The sequence below is a fragment of the Acanthopagrus latus genome, chromosome 21 (assembly GCF_904848185.1).
Source record: "Acanthopagrus latus isolate v.2019 chromosome 21, fAcaLat1.1, whole genome shotgun sequence".
NCBI classification, from domain to species: domain Eukaryota; kingdom Metazoa; phylum Chordata; class Actinopteri; order Spariformes; family Sparidae; genus Acanthopagrus; species Acanthopagrus latus.
Window position 1 is genome coordinate 12,970,247 of NC_051059.1, and position 20,372 is coordinate 12,990,618.

The 20,372-nt window shown below is 39.8% G+C and overlaps 1 protein-coding gene across 2 annotated transcripts in view; it reads right to left on the reverse strand.

The window, feature by feature from the left end:
• Nucleotides 1-20,372, reverse strand: part of LOC119011056 (collagen alpha-1(XI) chain-like) — an 88,107-nt gene that overhangs the window by 9,165 nt on the left and 58,570 nt on the right. For both annotated transcript variants that reach the window (XM_037083844.1, XM_037083845.1), the window contains 15 exons: nt 20,174-20,227; nt 16,927-17,034; nt 16,719-16,826; nt 15,621-15,674; nt 14,906-14,959; nt 10,769-10,876; nt 7,323-7,376; nt 6,072-6,125; nt 5,869-5,922; nt 5,608-5,661; nt 4,350-4,457; nt 4,121-4,174; nt 3,597-3,650; nt 3,286-3,339; nt 805-858 (listed from right to left, as the gene is read on the reverse strand). In XM_037083844.1, coding sequence (XP_036939739.1) covers nt 805-858; nt 3,286-3,339; nt 3,597-3,650; nt 4,121-4,174; nt 4,350-4,457; nt 5,608-5,661; nt 5,869-5,922; nt 6,072-6,125; nt 7,323-7,376; nt 10,769-10,876; nt 14,906-14,959; nt 15,621-15,674; nt 16,719-16,826; nt 16,927-17,034; nt 20,174-20,227 — 1,026 coding nt within the window. The remainder of the gene's footprint in view (nt 1-804; nt 859-3,285; nt 3,340-3,596; nt 3,651-4,120; nt 4,175-4,349; nt 4,458-5,607; nt 5,662-5,868; nt 5,923-6,071; nt 6,126-7,322; nt 7,377-10,768; nt 10,877-14,905; nt 14,960-15,620; nt 15,675-16,718; nt 16,827-16,926; nt 17,035-20,173; nt 20,228-20,372) is intronic.

The window sequence follows — 20,372 nt, forward strand, 5'->3', positions numbered from 1 at the left end:
TCTGTAAAAGTTTTTGGACAATGCACTTATCATTGAGAAAATATCAAAATCCTTGAAAGCACAGCTCCATTTTAATTCATTTATAATTGGAGAGTTTAGTCTCCATACCCCGCATGTGTTATTGCATGCTGCCTTTGGACTAATATCACATTTTGGCAAGTGCAGCCAACCTGCTGAGCACTGACTCTCAAAGGTAAGCTAGCACGTAGAGTTCATTTAATAAGTGGACATGTGCCAATTGAAGACTCCCTGTAATAAGTACTAATTACATAGTTCTCCTGAGGGAACTTCATAAAAATTTATACTAACCTGTAAAATGAAGCATTATATTTAAATGTGAAAATCAGCTATTTGTATTAATGTGGTTTGAGTTCTCCTCTTTTCAAAAAAGGTAATTTTCAAGTTTTGTGATTTCAGCATGTAATAAATCAATTAGGTAAATTCATGTGTCCTGTGTTTCACTCGTCAGAACTTCTCTCTCTCTAGGAAGCTCAGATTTGTGAATTTTACATTTTAGTGTCTGAATTTTAACAATCCAGCTTGAGTTACTGAATATTTTGACTTGGATCTAAAAATGACCCACTGAATTACATCCGTGAACCAAAATTAATGAAACAGCATGAACTCAGACATGCTTTTCCTTGTAAATTTTGTTGTGTTTATATTTTATATCAAGTATTCCATTGCTTATAACATTTTAACTAAGACCCCTCTTACCTTTTTAACCCTGATCCCAGTAAAAATAAATATATCCAACTTTAATAGTCGATGCTAATGTTTGATGTCAGACAGATGACAACTCACCTTGGATCCCTTTTCTCCTTGTCTGCCCTCCTGACCAGCTCGGCCGACAGGTCCCTGAGAACAACAACACATTTGCAATCATTTAGAACATGAATACTTCAATTATACAAATGAATCATTGTAGTTAACAAACTACCTGTCAAAACCTTTCACATAAACCTTTTCAAAAGGACGTAGAATAGGGAATGATTTGAAAGGGGTATTAAACAACATCTGCTGATGAGTGGTAGTTTCGTGTACACTCTTATTGTTCAGCTAATGCACACTCTGACCTTGAATCTTTTTGAAGAGAGAGAGTTATGCACGGCCAGACAACATCAGCACGAGTAAATTGCCCTACATTCCAAACATACTGGGCTAAAAGCACATCAGCATTTTCACCAAACAGCCTCTGGACAGAAGCTTGTAAGTGGGCTGTCGTTTGCTATTAGACACCATAATCAAATAGACCAAACAAAAGCCACCGGTCTTCAATGTAGGTTATGAGCCCTGGTGACTGTGTATGTGCATTAGTGATTGTGCGTTTGTGTGTGTATGCGGGCATGTGTGAGTGTGCACCCGTGCGTCCATGTGTGCTAATGTAGTCAAGCAGCCACATGCATCAATGAGCACCAAACCTGAGTCAATTTCCAAGTGATATTGGGAGAGAGACTAACCCAGAATTACCTTGGTGAGGGATGAAAAATCGTATCGCAAAGTCCATTAATATGGACATGGAACTGGGGTCTAATTTGTTCTGTAGCTTCTGTCACCTGGATGCTGTCCCGAGGAATACAAATTGTGGGTGGAAAAAGTGCTTACCATACCAATGTTTTTAAAATATGATCAGCTGCATTTTAATTCAAGCCGCAGCATTGCAGGAAAACATGCAAACCAGTGTGCCGGATGCTTACCGGGGGGTGATATCTGGCAGTGAGGTGAGTGAAAACCACACGTAGATATATCTTCTTTTTTTATTTGTTAGTCCAATTTTATTTACAATTTTTCTGAAATCAGGAAAATGGCAAAGTAGATCAATTCTGCAAACAGATCCCAGATCCCTTACTCACAATAACCTATATTTCTTAAACTATATTATTAGATTGCTTAAGGGTAAACATGTTTTGGGGAGTATTAATGCATTGTGAAAAAAAGCAGTATAAAACCTTTTGTGGCTCTCAAGAAAGCTGGCTGTAATCTGAAACATTGCCTCCGGTGATGTCACTCAGTGGCATTGTGGGTAGGTGACAGTTTTTGAAAAGGAAGAAGATTGCGTGGAATTAAAAAGATGATATGTGTAGTCTGCTGTATCGATTTTGTTCATTTGTTTTTAAATTGTCCAAGTTGACTCCAACACTGTTATTGGACCGTTGGGGGTTGCTTTTTAAAGCCTGGCGCCTACATTACCCACAGTGCAACTGGAGGAATTTTTAAGACAAAATGCTCTACCCCTTATTGTGTCAAATGGTAAGATTTAACTGTTATAGTTGTGTATAGTTGTGGGTCACAGTAAGAATCTGAGAGGTAGTACAGAAGAAAAAAAAAGTTCTGCTACACAAATTTCTTTTGAACACTTGGACTTCTCTCTACTCTTTACTTCTGTTTGGTGAAATTTACCTCTTTTGTGACGTTTTGGTTGAATATCAGTAGACACTGTTTTTAGTAGTTCATGAACTAAAAAGGTTAAGAACCACAGGTTTAACATTCATCAATAAATCATTTTTTTATATGCCTGTACTGCTTGTTTCCATGTTAAGCCTTACAAGTGACTGCTAACTATAGCTGTCAAATAAATGTATGGACCAAAGCAAGTTAAATATTTCCCTCTGAAACGTTGTAAAGTAGAAGTAGACAGTAACTCTGTTTGCCTCAATACACCGAGATGTCTGCAGAGCTTGTTGATACTGATACTCTGGAGGGAAAGTTAATTGAGCATCAACTCTGCTGAAGTAAACAGAACAAAATTAATTCACTCCAAATACGAAAGTTTCTATTCTCTCTTGCCATATTGCGCCAGCCTTTCGTACCCGACATTAACGGCATGCTTTATTGCTAACCGTAAAACATTATTACAGTAAATGGAAGGCATCATAAAAATTGCTACGCTAGTGAAATGAAATAATATCAGCCCAAGTCTGGTGTGACAGAAAGGCCATGGAGTGCCAGAAATTAAAGTGACAAGTTAATTCCCTGACATTAGCAGCAGCAGCAGTCCTACTGCTTTCACATTACTGCAAGTCAAACTCACTATATGTCATTATTCTCTTACAGGATGATCTTTATCTGCAATTACTGCCTGCTGTAGAAACTCAGTTAACTAATGGACCCCATTTTCTGTCAAATACATATAAATTAATTTAAAATACAAACATATAATGCCATCATAAATGTGCTTCAATCTCCAGTGGGAGCCGGTGAGAGCATTGTGGATCTATAAATAGAGGGCAACTCGAGAACTCAGCAGAAGTATCATCTCATGCCTCATTTTGGAAATGTACTCACCCTTTTGCCAGGAGGTCCTGGTACTCCAGCTTCACCAGATGGACCTGGAGGGCCCTAAATCAGAGTAGAAAGTACGCTTAACCCCACTGCACAAAAACTGAAGCATTTTGTTACATAATGAGATAACTCTACTTTTGCAAAAGATGATATCCATGTTCACTGAACAGACAGAATAGTTGGCATACACATCACAGAATCAGTGTTGCTGTATCCCTGCACATCATTGTATACATTATAGGAATAGTTTTTAGCTGCAGAATGTGACTGGTTGATTTCTCTGATTTCTTTACTACAGATCATATAAGACTTACAGGCTGTCCAGCTTCTCCGTCATCTCCTTTGTCACCTGGTAAACCGTCAACACCCTAAACAAAATACAAAAACGACAAATGACATTAGTCAGCCATCATTCTGAACTGCAAAGCTATTTCATGCTCACAGTTGGGTATACATTATATCAAATGAAAAAATATGTACAAACAATGACAAAATCCGTCCAAACAAAATGGGAAAATCAAGAACAACACAACTGTTATTGGTTTTGATTTAATTCCCCCAGATATTCGTATTTATTAAAATCTGCTTGACTCAAGGATAAATGTTCAAGATCAAGCTACTGTGTGAAAGTTTTGTGCATGTTAAAACATTCTTGAAAAGTCTGAACTTTGTGGATAATGTATGTAGATAACTCAACAAAATAAATAACACAGGTCTGATTGTTTTAGGTGTTTCATTATTTCTTAAACTGTAGGAAAACTAACGTAACAGTCACTGAATGGTATTATTTCCTGAAAGTAAGCATAAGATCGATTGAGGGATAAATTGTAGCACTTACACCAGCACCAGGCTCACCAGGGGGACCGGGGTCTCCTGGGAAGCCGACAGGACCCTGCAGAGAGACCGAGACAAGAAGACTGAGCCCGACTCAGATATTTGACATCATGTCCACAACAACTCTGGCAGGCAGACAGCTCTACTGTGAAATGTGACACGGTGATTCTGTTGCTGACAGCTCTAATAATGAATCAGTCATGACTGTGTGTGTGGCAGTGGAGCTGACATACAGGGTTACCCTTGGGACCGTCATCTCCAGGGGGTCCGCGGGCACCGGCGGGTCCAGCAGCCCCGGGTGGGCCAGATTCTCCCTTCTCACCAGTCTCTCCTCTGGGGCCCTGAGGAGAAACACATCACACTTGTCATCGTGACGACCGCATGAGTGCCATCCACCCCACTTTGATGACAGAATGCTAAATGAGCCACAAGACATATGTGCCATCAAATCTGTCACTACAACTGGCTTCAAAACATGCACCAAACTGTCTCAAAGTTTAGCTCGTACAGCCTCATAAAAACACTGAGATGAAACCTGTAAGTGCACTTTTTCGATCATTTGCTTCAGAGTTTCTTTTTAAAATCCTACTAAATGATCACACTAATTAGTTTTATCATTACAATACCATTTCTTGCTCTTGTAATAGCAGCATCAGTGTCTTCAAGTGTTGGCTATGAGTCAGAGCAGCAGTTGGAACATAATTACGAGCCCAGAATCGTTATTTGGCCCATTAGAGCAGAGCGTTTCTCTAGTCGATGCCAGTGTGGCACCTTTAAAATTGACCTTGATGCGACGTGCAACACTGCCTCTATCTGTCACTGTAAACAGATACGTGGCAGCAGATGGATACGTCAATACGACCTGATGGACTCAAGGAGGGTGACTGGCCAGTACCCATTACTCAGGTGAGGCCACGTTGGTCCCCGCAACCAATGTCTACCACTTACCCTGGACTCAGTGGCACTTTATCATGATTGAGACCACCGGAAAGTAAAAATGAGACGTCTTTATTTGCTGCATCATGATGTCATTTTGTAGACATTAAACAACAAAGTGTTTTTGTGAAGAACTCCCAGCTATTGTGATACTCCTGTCGGACTGAATAATTCCTGAGATATTTTGACTTTTGCCTCTAATATTAGACTCGTACAGGAGGTTAGATTAATGACACTACCAACAGAGGAGGTGTCGAAATGCTGCTGAGCTAATTATCTGCTGAAAAGCCCTCAGGTTGCTGGCATTGCTGCACATCAGCCTAAAGTAATATGGAGGTGAAACACTAAGAGTGTAACAGCCCCCACAGCTGAAGTGTCAAATTGTAAACATAAGTTAATTAGCTTCACTCTTACATATTCACAGGTGGACACTTTCCATATATGATGAGTTATATGACTGGATTGTGTGAAGCCAGGCATTTTGAGTGCCCTTGACAGTGAAAAAATGCTTTCTGAAATAAGATGAGGGGTACTTCAGCATGATACTGTACTTACCCCAATACCAGGCTCTCCAGGTGTTCCCGGGTTGCCAGCTTCACCAGTTTCTCCCTGTTGGAACATGGTGAAAGTGAGCATGAATGTGTGAAAACAATCCAGTGAGTGTTATCAGCCGACTTAGGTCGCCAGCTCAGTACTATTGTTTTTCCATCTTCGACTTCAAACACTCAACATGTTTTATGCTTTACACGTTATTATAATCAAAACTGTTTCCTGCAGGAGTAGAAAGAAACTTTAGACTTTTGTGCACGTTCTTACCTTCTCACCAACACCTCCCATTGAGCCAATACTACCAGGAGGACCTTGTGCACCCTGTGGATGACGCAGAATAAGGACCGATAGGGATTATCCAAAGAATGTATGTTAGAAATTATTAAAGAATTATAAATAATTATGTAAGAAAAAAATGTGTATTCAAAAAGAAAAAAAAAAAACAAAGACATAAAAACAATCCAACTTACGTTGGCTCCACTGGAACCCTGAGGACCTCTGGGGCCTGGAGGACCAGGTGGACCCTGTCAACAAAGATGGTAGTAATCTTCAGTATACAGTAGTATAATATGGCTTTCTTCTGATGCTGCAGATAACAAAGTTAATGCATGCTCGACCAGAATAATCACACGTCACTATAATATTTGTTTTTAGTAGTTATCAGAGCCTGAATCAGTATAAGATACATTAACCAACCATGTGCAGGGCTGCAACTGATATTTTCATTGATGATTAATCTGCTGATGTCATGGTCCTGTCATTTCACTTTTTTCGTGTTTCATGTGTTTTGATGTGTTTTTGCGACGTTCCCTCCTGTTTCCTTACGCTCTCCACCAGCTTGATTTTCTCTCCACACTTATAAGATGATATAAAAATTACACAAAAAACAATATATACAACTAAATATACCATGGAAGTAAGTAAAGAAAAAGTGCAGAATACACATGGGTGTCTTCAGTACAGTATACTGCAGTCAGGACGGACCGCTGCAGTCATTTGTCACACACTGCCTGCTGTTATATTTTCCTTTTGTAATAGTGTTTGGCAAAACACAGCAGCTGTGCAAAGAAAAGCAGCATTAGTAACCTTATTAGAGAAATGCAGATTTGATTGTCTTAAGAAACATTGCCCTGACTTTCCACTTTTGTTGTTTGATGGCAACTGTATTGTGAAATGGGGCTGTGACTGACCATTGAGCCTGTGTATTACTCTTTGATACTCGAGCTAAGTATGTATAATACTCAGATATCTGCTCCGTGCTCCGTGTACCAAAGCCATGATTCCAAAAGTTCACAGCGCAATCAGTTGTTCACAGACAATCTCGGGTGTTTTTCTGTTGCACTAATGTGCTAGTAAGACTGTATACCAGAAAATCAATCCCCCATACAGTATTTGCACATGATACTACTGAGCTTTCCCTTTTAGAGCTCTACTGACAGTACTGTTAGTCTCTCTATATTGAAAAATTAACAAATGTTAGCAGATAAAAACTGCATTGGAATAGAGCATTCAAAGCTCTCACCAGCAGGAGTGTTTGTGTCAATACATCTTCCACAGACTTCAAAAGCATCTGTCAAGTGGCTCGTGGGGTTGCCAAACTCAGCCACCAGCCAAGACTTCAGATCCATCAGCACAATTTCCCACCTCACTGGGTTGTACGTGAAAACAATGCGAATCGCAGCAACGGGGCAAAAGAGACGCAGAAAAGAGCGAAAACTCACCATCGCGCCGACGTCTCCGTTCTCTCCCTTCTCACCAGGAGGGCCGGGCAGACCCTGCGAAGAAGACAAACATCCGTCAGAACAAAGCAAAAAAGGTCATGTGAGGCAGCACCTGAGACAATGCTGCACATTAAAAAAGGAATCCACAGACAGGTGCATAAATGCATTTTTTCGCTGCTCATTAACAGGCAATTTCAGACGATGTGTATTGAATAGTGAGCTTGAGGAGGCGATGTGATGGAGCATGCACTAATACAAGCAGAACCCCTGAGTGTAAACACACAATTAGTCAAAAAGGACACCTATTGTAATTAAAGGGTATGGGAGGCTTGGGTATAATCAGGCTGTGTAAATTACAGGGTGGGAGCTCCATCCATCTATGTCCAAGGGAAGGTGGAAACAATGGGGGCAGCGCGGGCGGTGTGTATTATCCAGCTTTGGGATTCAATCATGTTCGACCAAAACAGTTACCACACAACTTGGGACGGTGTACTGTATGTGCAACTAAAATGAAGAAGCTCTCACTTTCTATTGTAGCTTATTGTGCATCTGCATAACTGCGGTCATCATTTGTTGTGCTAGTTAGTCCCCGATGATGGAGCATGCATAATCAATAGGTGGGCGGAAAGCAGCGGTAATGATAAGTTGCTGTAAAATCCGAGTGACGTGGATATCAATCACCGTGATCATATATGTGTAGTTTCAGCCCATTTTGTTGATTTACTGTACCTTTGCGATGGCAGAGAGGGCTAATTCATAACAGATCCTGACTGGGACTTTAGTCACAGTAATAAAGCATGAGGGTAGTGAGAAAGGAAAAATAAATAAAGCATCAACTTATTTCATGTATAATGTTTGGAAGTGACGGCCAACGTGATTAATGCCGGACTTTCTCGGCTTCTTTGTAAAATATATGTTGGAACGCATTAGAAGGCAGGAGAGGGGAGTCATATTGTAAGTAAATTTACCCTGAACACTCGCGCACACACACACACACACACACACACACACACACACACACACACACACACACACACACACACACACACGCGCACACAGAAATCATCACACAACACAAATCAGAGCAAATCAATAATGTTTACTCATGATTTTCCACTCCAGCTTCAAACCATTAGGACGATATCAAATCTGATATTTACAGTCCTCTGGGTCCACATCTTGACCTCTTAATCTGAAGAAATCAGCATGGACTCCGATAACTCCACAGCAAACTCAGCCCCCAAACGATGGAAGCCTTTCAAACCGAAAGCCATTCATTCCCCACAGTCAAAAATCATTAATGCTACAGATAATTGCATTGAAGAGCTGAGCTCGCAGTGGCGGCTGCCATCTATTGAAGGCCAGCTTAGCCAAACATAATTAAAAGAGTGGAGATGGAGTGCATTATGCCCAATTAAAAGCCAATTGCACTTAATAACAACGTTATCTGGCCCTATTGACCAGCAGGGCTTCGCTCTAATTTCATCCCCAGTTAGTCCTTGGATAATTGACTTTGAGATTTTCTAAAATGTCCCGATTTCTTTATTTATTGCCGCCAAAGCAAGTTTCTTCAACTTCAGCTGGCTGGCTTAAATGAGCCAGTCCTTTGCCCTTCTGCTCCTCTATCACTCTGGGGTTTTAATGAAATGACAGCTGAATACTGCAGCATAGAATGATGTCTTGATCTGAGTTTTACTTCCTTACAGGAGAATTTTGTTACTCCAAAGATCTGGCAAAAGCAAAGACATAATATACTGTGTGACTACGTAACCTTTGCTGAACAGTAACCACATGTGGCAGTTACAAGATAATCATGAATGCAAAAACATTACATTTCTTCATCATTCACAGAGTTATTTTTGTATTTCTGTCCATGTCACTATGTAAATGCAACTGTATGCACATTTATACAGTGTATGTTACTACCCTCATGAATAGATATACAGTATGTGTGTTATGCACTGTAAACACAATAATTCAGTTCAGTTGATGTTTACATTATAATGACCAAATGATAATTTGGTCAATAACACTTTGTAATAACCAATATTAATAAATGGCAAATGTATAGGTAATTAAACCTTAGTTAATAGTTATTTCATCGTTAGCTTTATTAAGCATTTATAATCAACTGTTTGTTGTAACGTTGCAACCACTGTTTATAATATCTTGTGAATGGTTAATAAATACTGTGTTTTATAAATGAATTTAATTAAAGGTTTATAAAGCATTTGATTGTTAATATTAAAATAACTTACCTAAAGTTTAATTAACTATAAATTTAACATCTGTTAATTATGTTTGTTATACATCTGGTCTGAAACAATTGCAGAAGAAGAAGTCACTGATAACAGTGATGACTCAGCAATATCTACCAAAAGATTGCCAACAGTAGCCACTGCATTAAAGAAGGGAGCAATTTATTAGTCATTGTTTTATCTTTTCTTTTGGAAAAGAAAGAATGTGTTATTTCTTCTCTCAAAAGGTAGCATCAGTTTAATACGGAAACTGGTTGCAACACTCCGTGCATGATTGCAAGAAAATCAATCTCGATTGATCCACTTCCATTAAAAATAAGATAAATAGCCACGGATCAATGTGTGTTGAACTGGAAAATAAAACCGCAGGTCGTTTATTGGTAAAAGCCTTCAAACCCAACTCTTCCCTGTAGACTTTAATATGCATAGTCCATGTTTGTGTAGGCAGGATGTACTGGTGGTCAGACCATTTTTACCAGACAAAGAAAATGTTTCCATCCTTGAACAGAACCCCTGACTGCACATGTTTTAGACATGGAGCCCATTTTCTCTAAATCCTCTGGGAAATGAATACTGTTTGTGTATTATGTCTGTAATAAGGCATATTTGCAATAGATAAATGATTTTATGCTGCGAATTGATAAAAATATTCAGTCAAATACAGGCTGCCAGCTCTCTTATTTGGGCCTGGGAGCACTGCAGGGAAGAGGTTTACTGCATGATAATGATGGAGTCTGAGTGGAAAACCAACGGCGGTCCCCCCCTCCACCATTAGCACAGCGGCAAAATGCCAAATGCAAAATGTTAGCAATGGTGATGGATTTTTCGAACTGTCTATTCTAAGAAAAGTCCTTGAGGGGGAAAAAAAAAAGAAGCATTATTTGCCTCGGAGCAATACAAAGTGTTATTAGGAGCCGAGGCTGCATTAATAAATTATGTTCTGTTTTGATGTAATGTAAATGATGTAAGGAGAGATGAAATGTTGTCGGTTTAAGGGGTGTGGAGGAACTCATTCTACCAGGGTTGGCTTTGACAGAAGGGAGAGCGATGTGCATACCTACTAGGCTGCGTTCAACGTGATCTCGTTGTCATGTGTTAACGAATGAGCAAGAGGATCAACGTGTGTGTGTGCGCGCGCGCATGCGTGTGTATGTATATGTAAAAGATGCACAATTGATTTGTCCTTACCTGGAGTCCGATAGGTCCTGGCAAACCTGGGAATCCTCTGGGTCCTTCGTCTCCTTTCTGGCCAAACATACCCTGCTGTCCTCTTGGTCCAGACTCACCATCGCTGCCCTGCAGAAGGTCCAAGTTCATGAATTCCACACATCTTTATTCTGATCCCAATTAGCCAGAGCTTCAAGTCCACAAACACAAGTATCTCTGAGGAATATCTCTTAAGGGATTTCTTTGCCCTCTTAATTCCTTTCAAGGTTATAGAGTGTATCCAAGCTCACATGGTAGAGGGTGGGTCGATGCCAATATTCAACCATAGATTAGGACAGACAGTTACAGCCTTTTCTGAGGGCAATATCATGGCAATTTCAACCATCTATTCATTCTCTACAGACACATATTTTCACTCGTGGTCACTGGGGGGGCTGGCGCTTTTCCCAGCGTGCACCATGGACGGGTCAACAACCTGTCTCAGGGCATAACCAGTCATTTACACTCAGATGCCATTTAGACCTGAAAATCTTGTGACCAGGTAAAGCCTATTTGAGCATTTTGATGTAAATGCAAACACAAAACTAAGAAGTACGAAAGTAAGGTAACCAGTCAAGCCACTGATCCACCGTGCTGCTGGGCTACCTTGGGAGACAGCAGCCACATTACCAAAGCTCCTCACCAGGGAGGACACAGTACAGTTTAGCCACAGGGATAAGGTACAGAGAGTATGTGAAAGATGCTGACTTCATCTGTGAAGTCAGAGGTGCACAGGGCTACAGAGGATGGAAAGGGGAGACTACAGGGGAAGGAGTGAAGTGCTGACAAACTGGGAGTTTTCAGTTCAAACGCATGTCAGCACTTGAAAGTGCTTGTGGAGCTCTTGCTGAGCCCTGGGATATGTAGGCAGCCTCAGGCGCTGCTACTGAATGCAGAGCAGTTAAGGAGGAAATGTTAGGTGATTACAGGTAGCCTGAGTACAGCTTTGAACTGAAGGGCTGGAGACAATGTGGACTAAAGTTAACTTTCACCAAAACAAGCCAGAAATCTGACTGAACCCAGCAGCTCCTCAGGTATAGCGGAATTAGAAATGTGTGCGGCTGTGGAGTGTGAATTTTTAAATGCTGCGTAATTTGTCATTCATCGCAACACAATCACAATCAGCTTCCCCGGAACAGAACAGTGGAGCTCTTTGCGCAGTGGTATTGAATATAACTAGAAAACCATGCAGGAACATCTGGAACAGTCATCATGACCAAAATGCATAAAGTATTTTTCCAACTTGTCTGGTTAGCTTGATTCTTGTAATTCATTAAGTTGTCCAACAATGGTGAGTACCATCAGCCGATAGCAGACACTAAATCCTAAAACCAAACTGTTTAGGCTGATATTGCCTGTCTGAATCTCTATTTCACTTGGTTTTCCTTTTATTGTATGTTTATTTTAACTTGTAATAAGCAGTTTGCATTTCAGTGCATTCTTTGATGTCTTTCTTCATCAATTAAGGTTTCAATCAATTAATAATATTGTGGCAATGGTCTTCAGAAATTAAATTAAAATCATTATCATCAAAAAAAATCCAACTAGTGTTGCTATTTTGTGATTTATGCCTCATGTCATGATAGAAACTTTCACACCAATATCTTGACATTTCAACAACTGTTCTTTTACAACATTTACATTTTTTTCAGATGATGCACTTAAACAACATACTGATATTACATTATTGTATTTATCTTTTAAACAAAGGTTTGTCAATGAAATAATGTTTGAAATAAAAATCTAATCTAAACATCACCTGGTAGTGCCCTGCTTTCATTCCATGTGCATGACCTAGGTTGCATCTTGAAGACAATACTGGCGACTGAGCTATTGTGAGTCGTGGCAAAAAAGAATTGTTCAATTTCCCTACAAACCCCTATATTTTTCCTGGATTGAGAGGTGTGGTAGATAATATAGTCAAAATAATAGCATTAGGACTTGCAAAAATACAAAGGGCATATCATGTTGGAACTACACAGCACGAGTCAGGTCTCAGTTGTGAAGATATGAATACACATGAGCAGACTGGCTCACCAGGATAAACAACTGTTAAATAATTTGTTATTCAGCTTGGGTGCACTACCTGCTCGCGGCAATCCATCTCTCCCAGTCTATCATAGCCCCCACAGAGCCCTGCAGATGCTGAATTTTTGCTAGAATGGTTGTTAAGGCCTGATAATTTACAGCAATGAGCTGTTAGTTGCCCTCGGGCCATCAGCTATTGTAGAAACGGGACTGTTCCTGTTGTGTTAATGAGATGGATGAGTGGAGGATGTTCTGCAGCATACCAGGCAGTATTTTCAGCTAAACTTACTGCCACAAGAGGTTTTACATGTTAATGACTGACGGACTGTTGTATCGTTATGGTTTGTGGGACTGCTTTCAGGCTGGAAGGTCACCAGTTTAATTCAATGTAAATATTGCCAGAAAATACAAATTCGAAATTAGTATCTGCAGAGTAATTGATGAATTGCTGCTTTTTTTTTCTTCTTTTTTTTTTTTACCAAAACCAAAGCTGTTAACAAATGTGATGAACAGATTTTTTGTGGGGCACCCTGGTATTAATAAGTAAAAGTAAAAGTCATGATGACGAAATTTGTGTAATATTAGAAAATAAAAAGACACGGATTCTGAGATGAATGGGAATTACAGCAAAAGTTTTTTGGACAGCAGAGGCGAAGGTAAAATAGTAATATGGCTTTAATAATTTATCCCTGTCCTGGCTGGATCTGCTGATTTCTGCCCATCCAGGGATTAGAGTGTGCAGGATTTACATGTATCAGAACTGTGGTAATCTATATATTTGGAGATTTTGTTGGTCTGTTCTATACATGCAATATCTATTCCATATCTGTCCATCCTGGGAGAGGGATCCCTTGGTTGTTCTCCAATTTTGTTCCCTGCTAAAAGGGCTTTTTGCAAGGAAGATTTGTTTCACTCCTATAAAGAGGCTCAGTACAGAGAGTGTTGTACAGCTTGTAAATCCACCAGAGGCAATAGCATTTGTGAATGTTGGCCATATAAGTAAAACTGAAGTGACTTCCAATCAGGCTATCTTGTTGTCACACCAATCTCCAACTTTGGAATAAGGAACAGTCCATCCATGCTGATGGAAAGACAGGTGAAGTTTTGCTGTCCACAAAACATTTGCGGAGCTTCACAGAGAGCACTGCAACATTCTCCTAAACAACTGAAGTGGCAGGGGACCTTTTAAAGCAATAAAAAAACAAAAACAAAGGAAAACAAACAAAAACAGAACAAAAAAGAAAACGGTTCCATACAGCTCGTCCAGTGTTATCCTGTTCTCTGGAAGCCTGATATCCCACGTATGAGTTTTTTACACACTGGAGGTGCGGTCGATCTTCAGATTTGGTACTGTATGTGCTGACACATTTAGCTGATCAACTTCAAACTTCTGAGCCTTGAATTATGCTGTATTTCCTGGTGGATTTTAAACAAATCCCCATCTATGTCAGTTGTGTAGTAGAATGCTGCAATGCTGTTTACTGTACTTTCCATCAGCATACGTATGAGTATGAGTATACTCATACGTATACTGATGAGTATGACTGAAATTTTCATTTTTGGGTGAACTAGTCCTTTAAGATTCAAACGTTCACTTTTCCAATGTCTCCAAACACTGTAACTAGTCATTTAACTGACTAGCATGCCATCAACCAGGGATGGTGAAAGTAAAAAACAAAATGAGTGGTTTACATATTTCATTAAAACACTAACGACTAACTGCAAAATAACAGTATTGTGCTGTGAGTATTGTGCTGCAGAAAGAGACATGACCCCTTCATGGGATAGTTTCAGAAGAACAACACTTAATCTTTTAAGGCATCAGTAACGTTGGAAGCAAAGGATTTTTTAAAAAAATCCAATACAAATTTAATATCTGCCAAATAAAGTCTAGAAACCTTTGTGAAAAGGGATAATGAAATTCTGAGTAAGCGTTGCTGTGCACGGGTTAGCCAGCGGTCATTTGCAGCTCTCTTATCGCATGTCTCATTCGTGAATGTGACACCCACTCATGAAAGTGCAGGGAGAGTGCACTGTAATATATCACAGGGGAGAAGTTGACATTAGATGGACAGAGAGAGTGATACTCACAGCTGGACCAGGAGCTCCGACCACACCCTGAAGACCGCTTGGGCCTGGTGGACCCTAAAACCACAAGTGACCATAAGATATTGATAAATGTTTCCTGGAATCCTAATTAATTATTGCAAGATAAAATACAAAAAGTAAACAATATCTGGACTTCTACTACACACAGTAAACAATTAAGATACAACATTAACTTTGCATCCAATGATACCATTACATTGCAGTTTGACCTATTAGTACACACAATATGGACCTGTCATTGACCAACAGCTCAATGGATATGAAACGAAAACAACTGCATGCTTAGGCTGCTTATCCTCCTACACACTGAAAAACTTGAAGAGAGAAAAACATATCACTACATTTAATTTATTCCAAGTGATGCTTGTGATGACTGAAACCAAACTCACTTGTAAAATACAAAGGCTTAAGATGAGAACAGAGCACACTGTATTTTTCATTGGAAACTAAGTAAGCGTTTAGGAAACACAGCAGCACTTCAGCTAATATTTTACATGCTGCAGACTGTTTGGGGCAAGATAACCTCCGATGAGTCATTGCCAAGTAACCTGCGTTCTTTGATTTATTCAGCTCATAGGAGAATTTCAGCAGCAGCCAAGATTAGTGTTCCTTGGTCAATTAGCATGGATTATCATTCAAAACCCTAATATAAAAATAGTTATATAAAAAGGTTATATAAGGGGAAAAAAAGACTCACAAGTTCACCCTTGTCTCCTTTGCTTCCCTTCTGTCCAGGTCCACCAACTTCTCCCTGCAGTGTGACACAAACACCAGAACTCACATCTCTTCTTTCCATCTTGAAAGGCTTTTGACTCTCATGTTTTGTTAGTTCAATATCTTTGAGTGTCACCTTTACCACGATCGAGCAGTAAATATTTCTCGGGAGATTCTAATTTGATTGGCCCGCAAAGACCTTGGGCGAGTGTTTGCAATTAATTGATTGGCTCCCCGTCTAACCCCATTGGCACCATGATTGACAAAATGGTATGATGGGCGACGTGACTTGGATCGGAGAGGCATGATGTTTACAAATGTAATGAAGCAGCTCTGTGGTGATGTGCTGGCCTGAGGGTAAACAGTGTGGCTACTTCACTACATGTATTTGTTTATCTGTTTGTGTTCAGAAATTATTTCAATGCATCCAGTTTATTAATGTTTTGTGTGCTGAATGCAACATTGTCATGATAGTTATTGTAATTGGCTTCGGGCCAAACAGAGTGACAGAAAAACATTTTGTTTATGTGCGGCTTGTGTATTGAGTGCTGTATTTTCTATGTACAGTGTATATCTATCTATCTATCTATCTATCTATCTATCTATCTATCTATCTATCTATCTATCTATCTATATATATATATATATATATATATATATATATATATATATATATATACGTATATATATATATACATATACCTATACATATACATGTATGTGTGTTAAAACATCCAAAGTGAGTAGATGAGGAAAGAAATGCAAATAACATCCTCATCCTTCTAGAGACATTTTGAAGATACAGATAGTTTAAGACGTGTCATATTTTTTTATGTCATCATTGTATTTCTTTGTGTCACAGAAATACTCTGCAGGTGAACTTCATCATTCTGATCTCATTATGAAAGAGCTGGTGCTTACAGATGTTGAAGTAGAACTCTGGGGACGTCTCCATCTGTTTTACCTTTCACCAGAGTGCAGAGTGTTCTTTTGTTTTTCAACAAAGCCAAGTCCCTGAGGTTGATATTTAAATCCAGGATGACTAACAGCAGCATTTCAGTGTATAAAGTCTTTACTCCACCTTGTCACCGTCCTCTCCAGGGGGACCCTGTGGACCAGCCGGGCCTGGAAGACCAACAGGACCTTGAATGCCGTCACGACCTGCGGGACCCATGGGACCTTTCTCTCCCTTAACATTCAAAACAAAGATGTGTTGCAGCAGTCAAGTCAATGTTTTTTCTTAAAGAAATGTTTGATTGAGAAAGTGAGAGTTGGGCAGAAGTACTCACAGGACCTCCTTTCTCTCCAGCAGGGCCGGGGCCCCCTTGGGGACCGTTGCGTCCCGTCAGACCAATGGGACCACCAGGGCCAGCAGAACCTCTCTCTCCAGGAGAACCCTGTCGCCACAGACCAAAGACACATCAGTCGTTGCTGCATCATGTTCTTTGCTAACGAGTGAAGCACATTTCCTGCAGAAAATGTGTGAAACAACTAAGAGGTGCAAACAGGTTTGCTTGGTTCAACTGGAAGCACCTCATTGTAACGACTGTAAAATTACCTTCTACACAGATCATGCCCACTGAAAATACAAAGCGTCCTAAGTACATATAATTAATAAGCCTTTTTTTTGGTTTGCTTTCACAGAAAAATACCCACATTCTTTTAAAATAGATTTTATGTGCCCACAAACTCCACACAAAGACACTATTCACTAAATACACAATATAATACATAAAATGTAACCTTCTTATTTGATTACATTTTCATTCTATTGCTGCAAGAAGCTATATAGTAACTAACAACAACAACAACAACAAAATAACAATAGAAAAGAGTGTATTGACCCCACTTTTAGCCTCAAAGCTACACTAGGATGAGCAGATGAACCAACTCTTATCTCACTAAAAGGATTCAGTTGCTTCCCTCTGCCAAGGCCTTATGGGAGGTCTCACCATTCTCTCCTGCACTGGTGTGTCTTATTACCTCTCTCTTCACTACTCCCAGGTGGAGGCTCATTACTGTGTAGGTGGCCCAAATCACATAAACAGCAAATACGTCTTTGATCAGCAGGTCATTACTGCATTCTCCTACCCGGGAGAGGTCTGCGCTCAAATAAAACACGTGCGTGTGTGCAAGCCAAAGATTCTCCCTGAGTCTCACACACACTCTCACAAACACACACACACACACACACACACACACACACACACACACACACACACACACACACACACACACACACACACACACACACACACACACACAGATACACAGACAGAATCTGCTGCTGATGCGAGCTGCCACCTGGCACTCACATGCCTGGCCCATCTCGTAACAGACAGACAGACTCACACACACACACACAAACACACACAGATCCAAACTGTCATTCCTAGTCTGCCAACATGCTCGCCAGGACACACATACTGTTGCCCAAACAATCACACACACACACACACACACACACACACACAAGTTTCTTGGACTCACTTCATGTTTTCTTTCTACTTCCCTCATTTCAACATGTTTGCTGACAGTTTTAAATTTGTATAAAATGTTTGCTGGTGAGGGATGTAAATCATCCATATTTTCCTCTAGAATTTCAAACAAACAAACCAACAAGAAACAACAGAACAACTACAATATACTTCTTTAAAATCACAACAAAAGTTTATGACTCAACTTGTTGCAGTCATTCTATCTGTTTTTGCACCTTCCGCGGTCTGTGTCAGACAACACACACAACCCCTCTAAAAAGAGGATGAAATAGCAACACACATACACCACTTGCAGACTTTCCCACAGCAGCTCAATCTCTGGCAGGAAATCGATGGAGGAAAATATCACATCTCTTGTGTGCGTGGGCACTGCACACCGGCCCCTCTTTTTTCAAGCAGTTTTTCAAACACCACCGAAAACAGTCTATCACATGTTTTTAGCCAATGGCTCACTTTCAAGCCAATTTAAGAAAACTATCTAATTCCGCAGTGGAAATGGCTTCACTCATTCAGAGAACACCCTCCTCCTCGCTTTCATCATCTTTTCATCCGTGCTCTGCATATCCGCTGTCATCTAATCTGGTGTTGCTCTGTCGCTGGTGAACAGGGGCAATTATCGGGAGCCTGCGTTTAACGCTGGAACAAAATGTCAGACAGTTCAAAGCTGCCTGTCAGTCAGCTTTCTGTACAGATTCACCACCAGAGCTCCCGGGGCTTTTCATTGCATATATCGCTAACTGAGGTGCTCAGAGACAAAGGCAGAGAAAAAAGGACCCCACTCATTTATGGATTACCCTGTCATTCCTTCACCTTTTCAGGGTCCTAAACTATGTGAACACACAGTATTCATATACATATACAGTAGTATTTAAAAAGGATGTCCTTTAACTGAGATTAAAGGTGAATCAATTATGCAGGACATGCACTGTAAGTACACATAACACAGAAAAACATCCTGAGTGTATTAAGATGGTTAATACATTCAGTGAAAAGTTTCACTTAAAGTAGTTAAAAGGGTGCTAACAATCTTTGCCTCAACAGTTGCTATAGTAACAAATAAACATGAGAGAAAAACATCTCAGATGAATAGCATTACAGGGATTAAACTGTTGTTCAATTTGGGCACTTCAGAAATGATAAGGCGGCGCTTCAAAGTGATAACTTTGGGTACTAGTTAGCTTTATACCTAAGAGTCTCTTTTTGCAAAAACAGCTTTTAATAAAACAGTAGTACACAAATTAATGTTTTCTTCTTGTTTTGAAATGCTTAAAATAAATCTTTCTGAAACTTAAATGCTGATAACAGAAGAAAATAGCAATTGCAATTGCATGACCATGGATGTGAACACTGTGTATCTCACAAGGCTTCACACAGTTTAAGATTCACCCTGTTTATCATCTGTTTCAATCAATAACAAAAGGTGTTGTACAGGGTTTCTACAGGTTTCAACAAGAACATGTTAAGACCTACTTCATTACAAATGAATTTGACCATTTTCACATCCATACTGTCAAAAAAACTACAAAGGATATGAATGAAGAATTTATCAGCACATATATAGTATTAATAAGCATCTGATAAGGATTTAAAAGTCTTAATACCTAATAACTGAGGCTTATTACAAGAATCTTAATATGAAGCCTGCAAGCATGCATCTTTATAAAAGTAACTTTAAAATCCATAATCAAGTAAAAGTCATAGCTAAGACATTTTAAGTGTCATATTTCAATTTTTTGAGACTTCTGACAGACCTGCAGAAACCCTGCTTCTATTTAATTTTAAATCAATTTAATTATTTCAATTAAAAAGTAACAACAAATATGGAAATGTGTTCATATTGACCAATGTCTTTTTAACTACACTAGTATTGATTTCAGTCACTCCACCCTGCTCCACTCTACCAACCTCCTAACTGCAGTTTACATTACACAGGAGAATGGAGCTCCGCACTGCATGCACAGCTTCATTCTCCACAAGTCACTTTTCACTGCAATCTCTGTGACAGGAGATGAGGTAACCATAGTAACGGGCTACTTACGATGGGGCCGGGGGGACCCTGAGGCCCTTCTCCTCCCTTTAAGCCACCTGGACCCTGAAAGCAGAGGACAGGAGAGGGTTAGATATCGTTCACCCTAGGCCGGCACTCAATGCCATTCAAAGAGCAGTAATCACAGCTGTCAAATGGGCCTTTAAATGTTACCGTGTGTGTGTATGTGTGACATGTGTGAGAGAGTAGG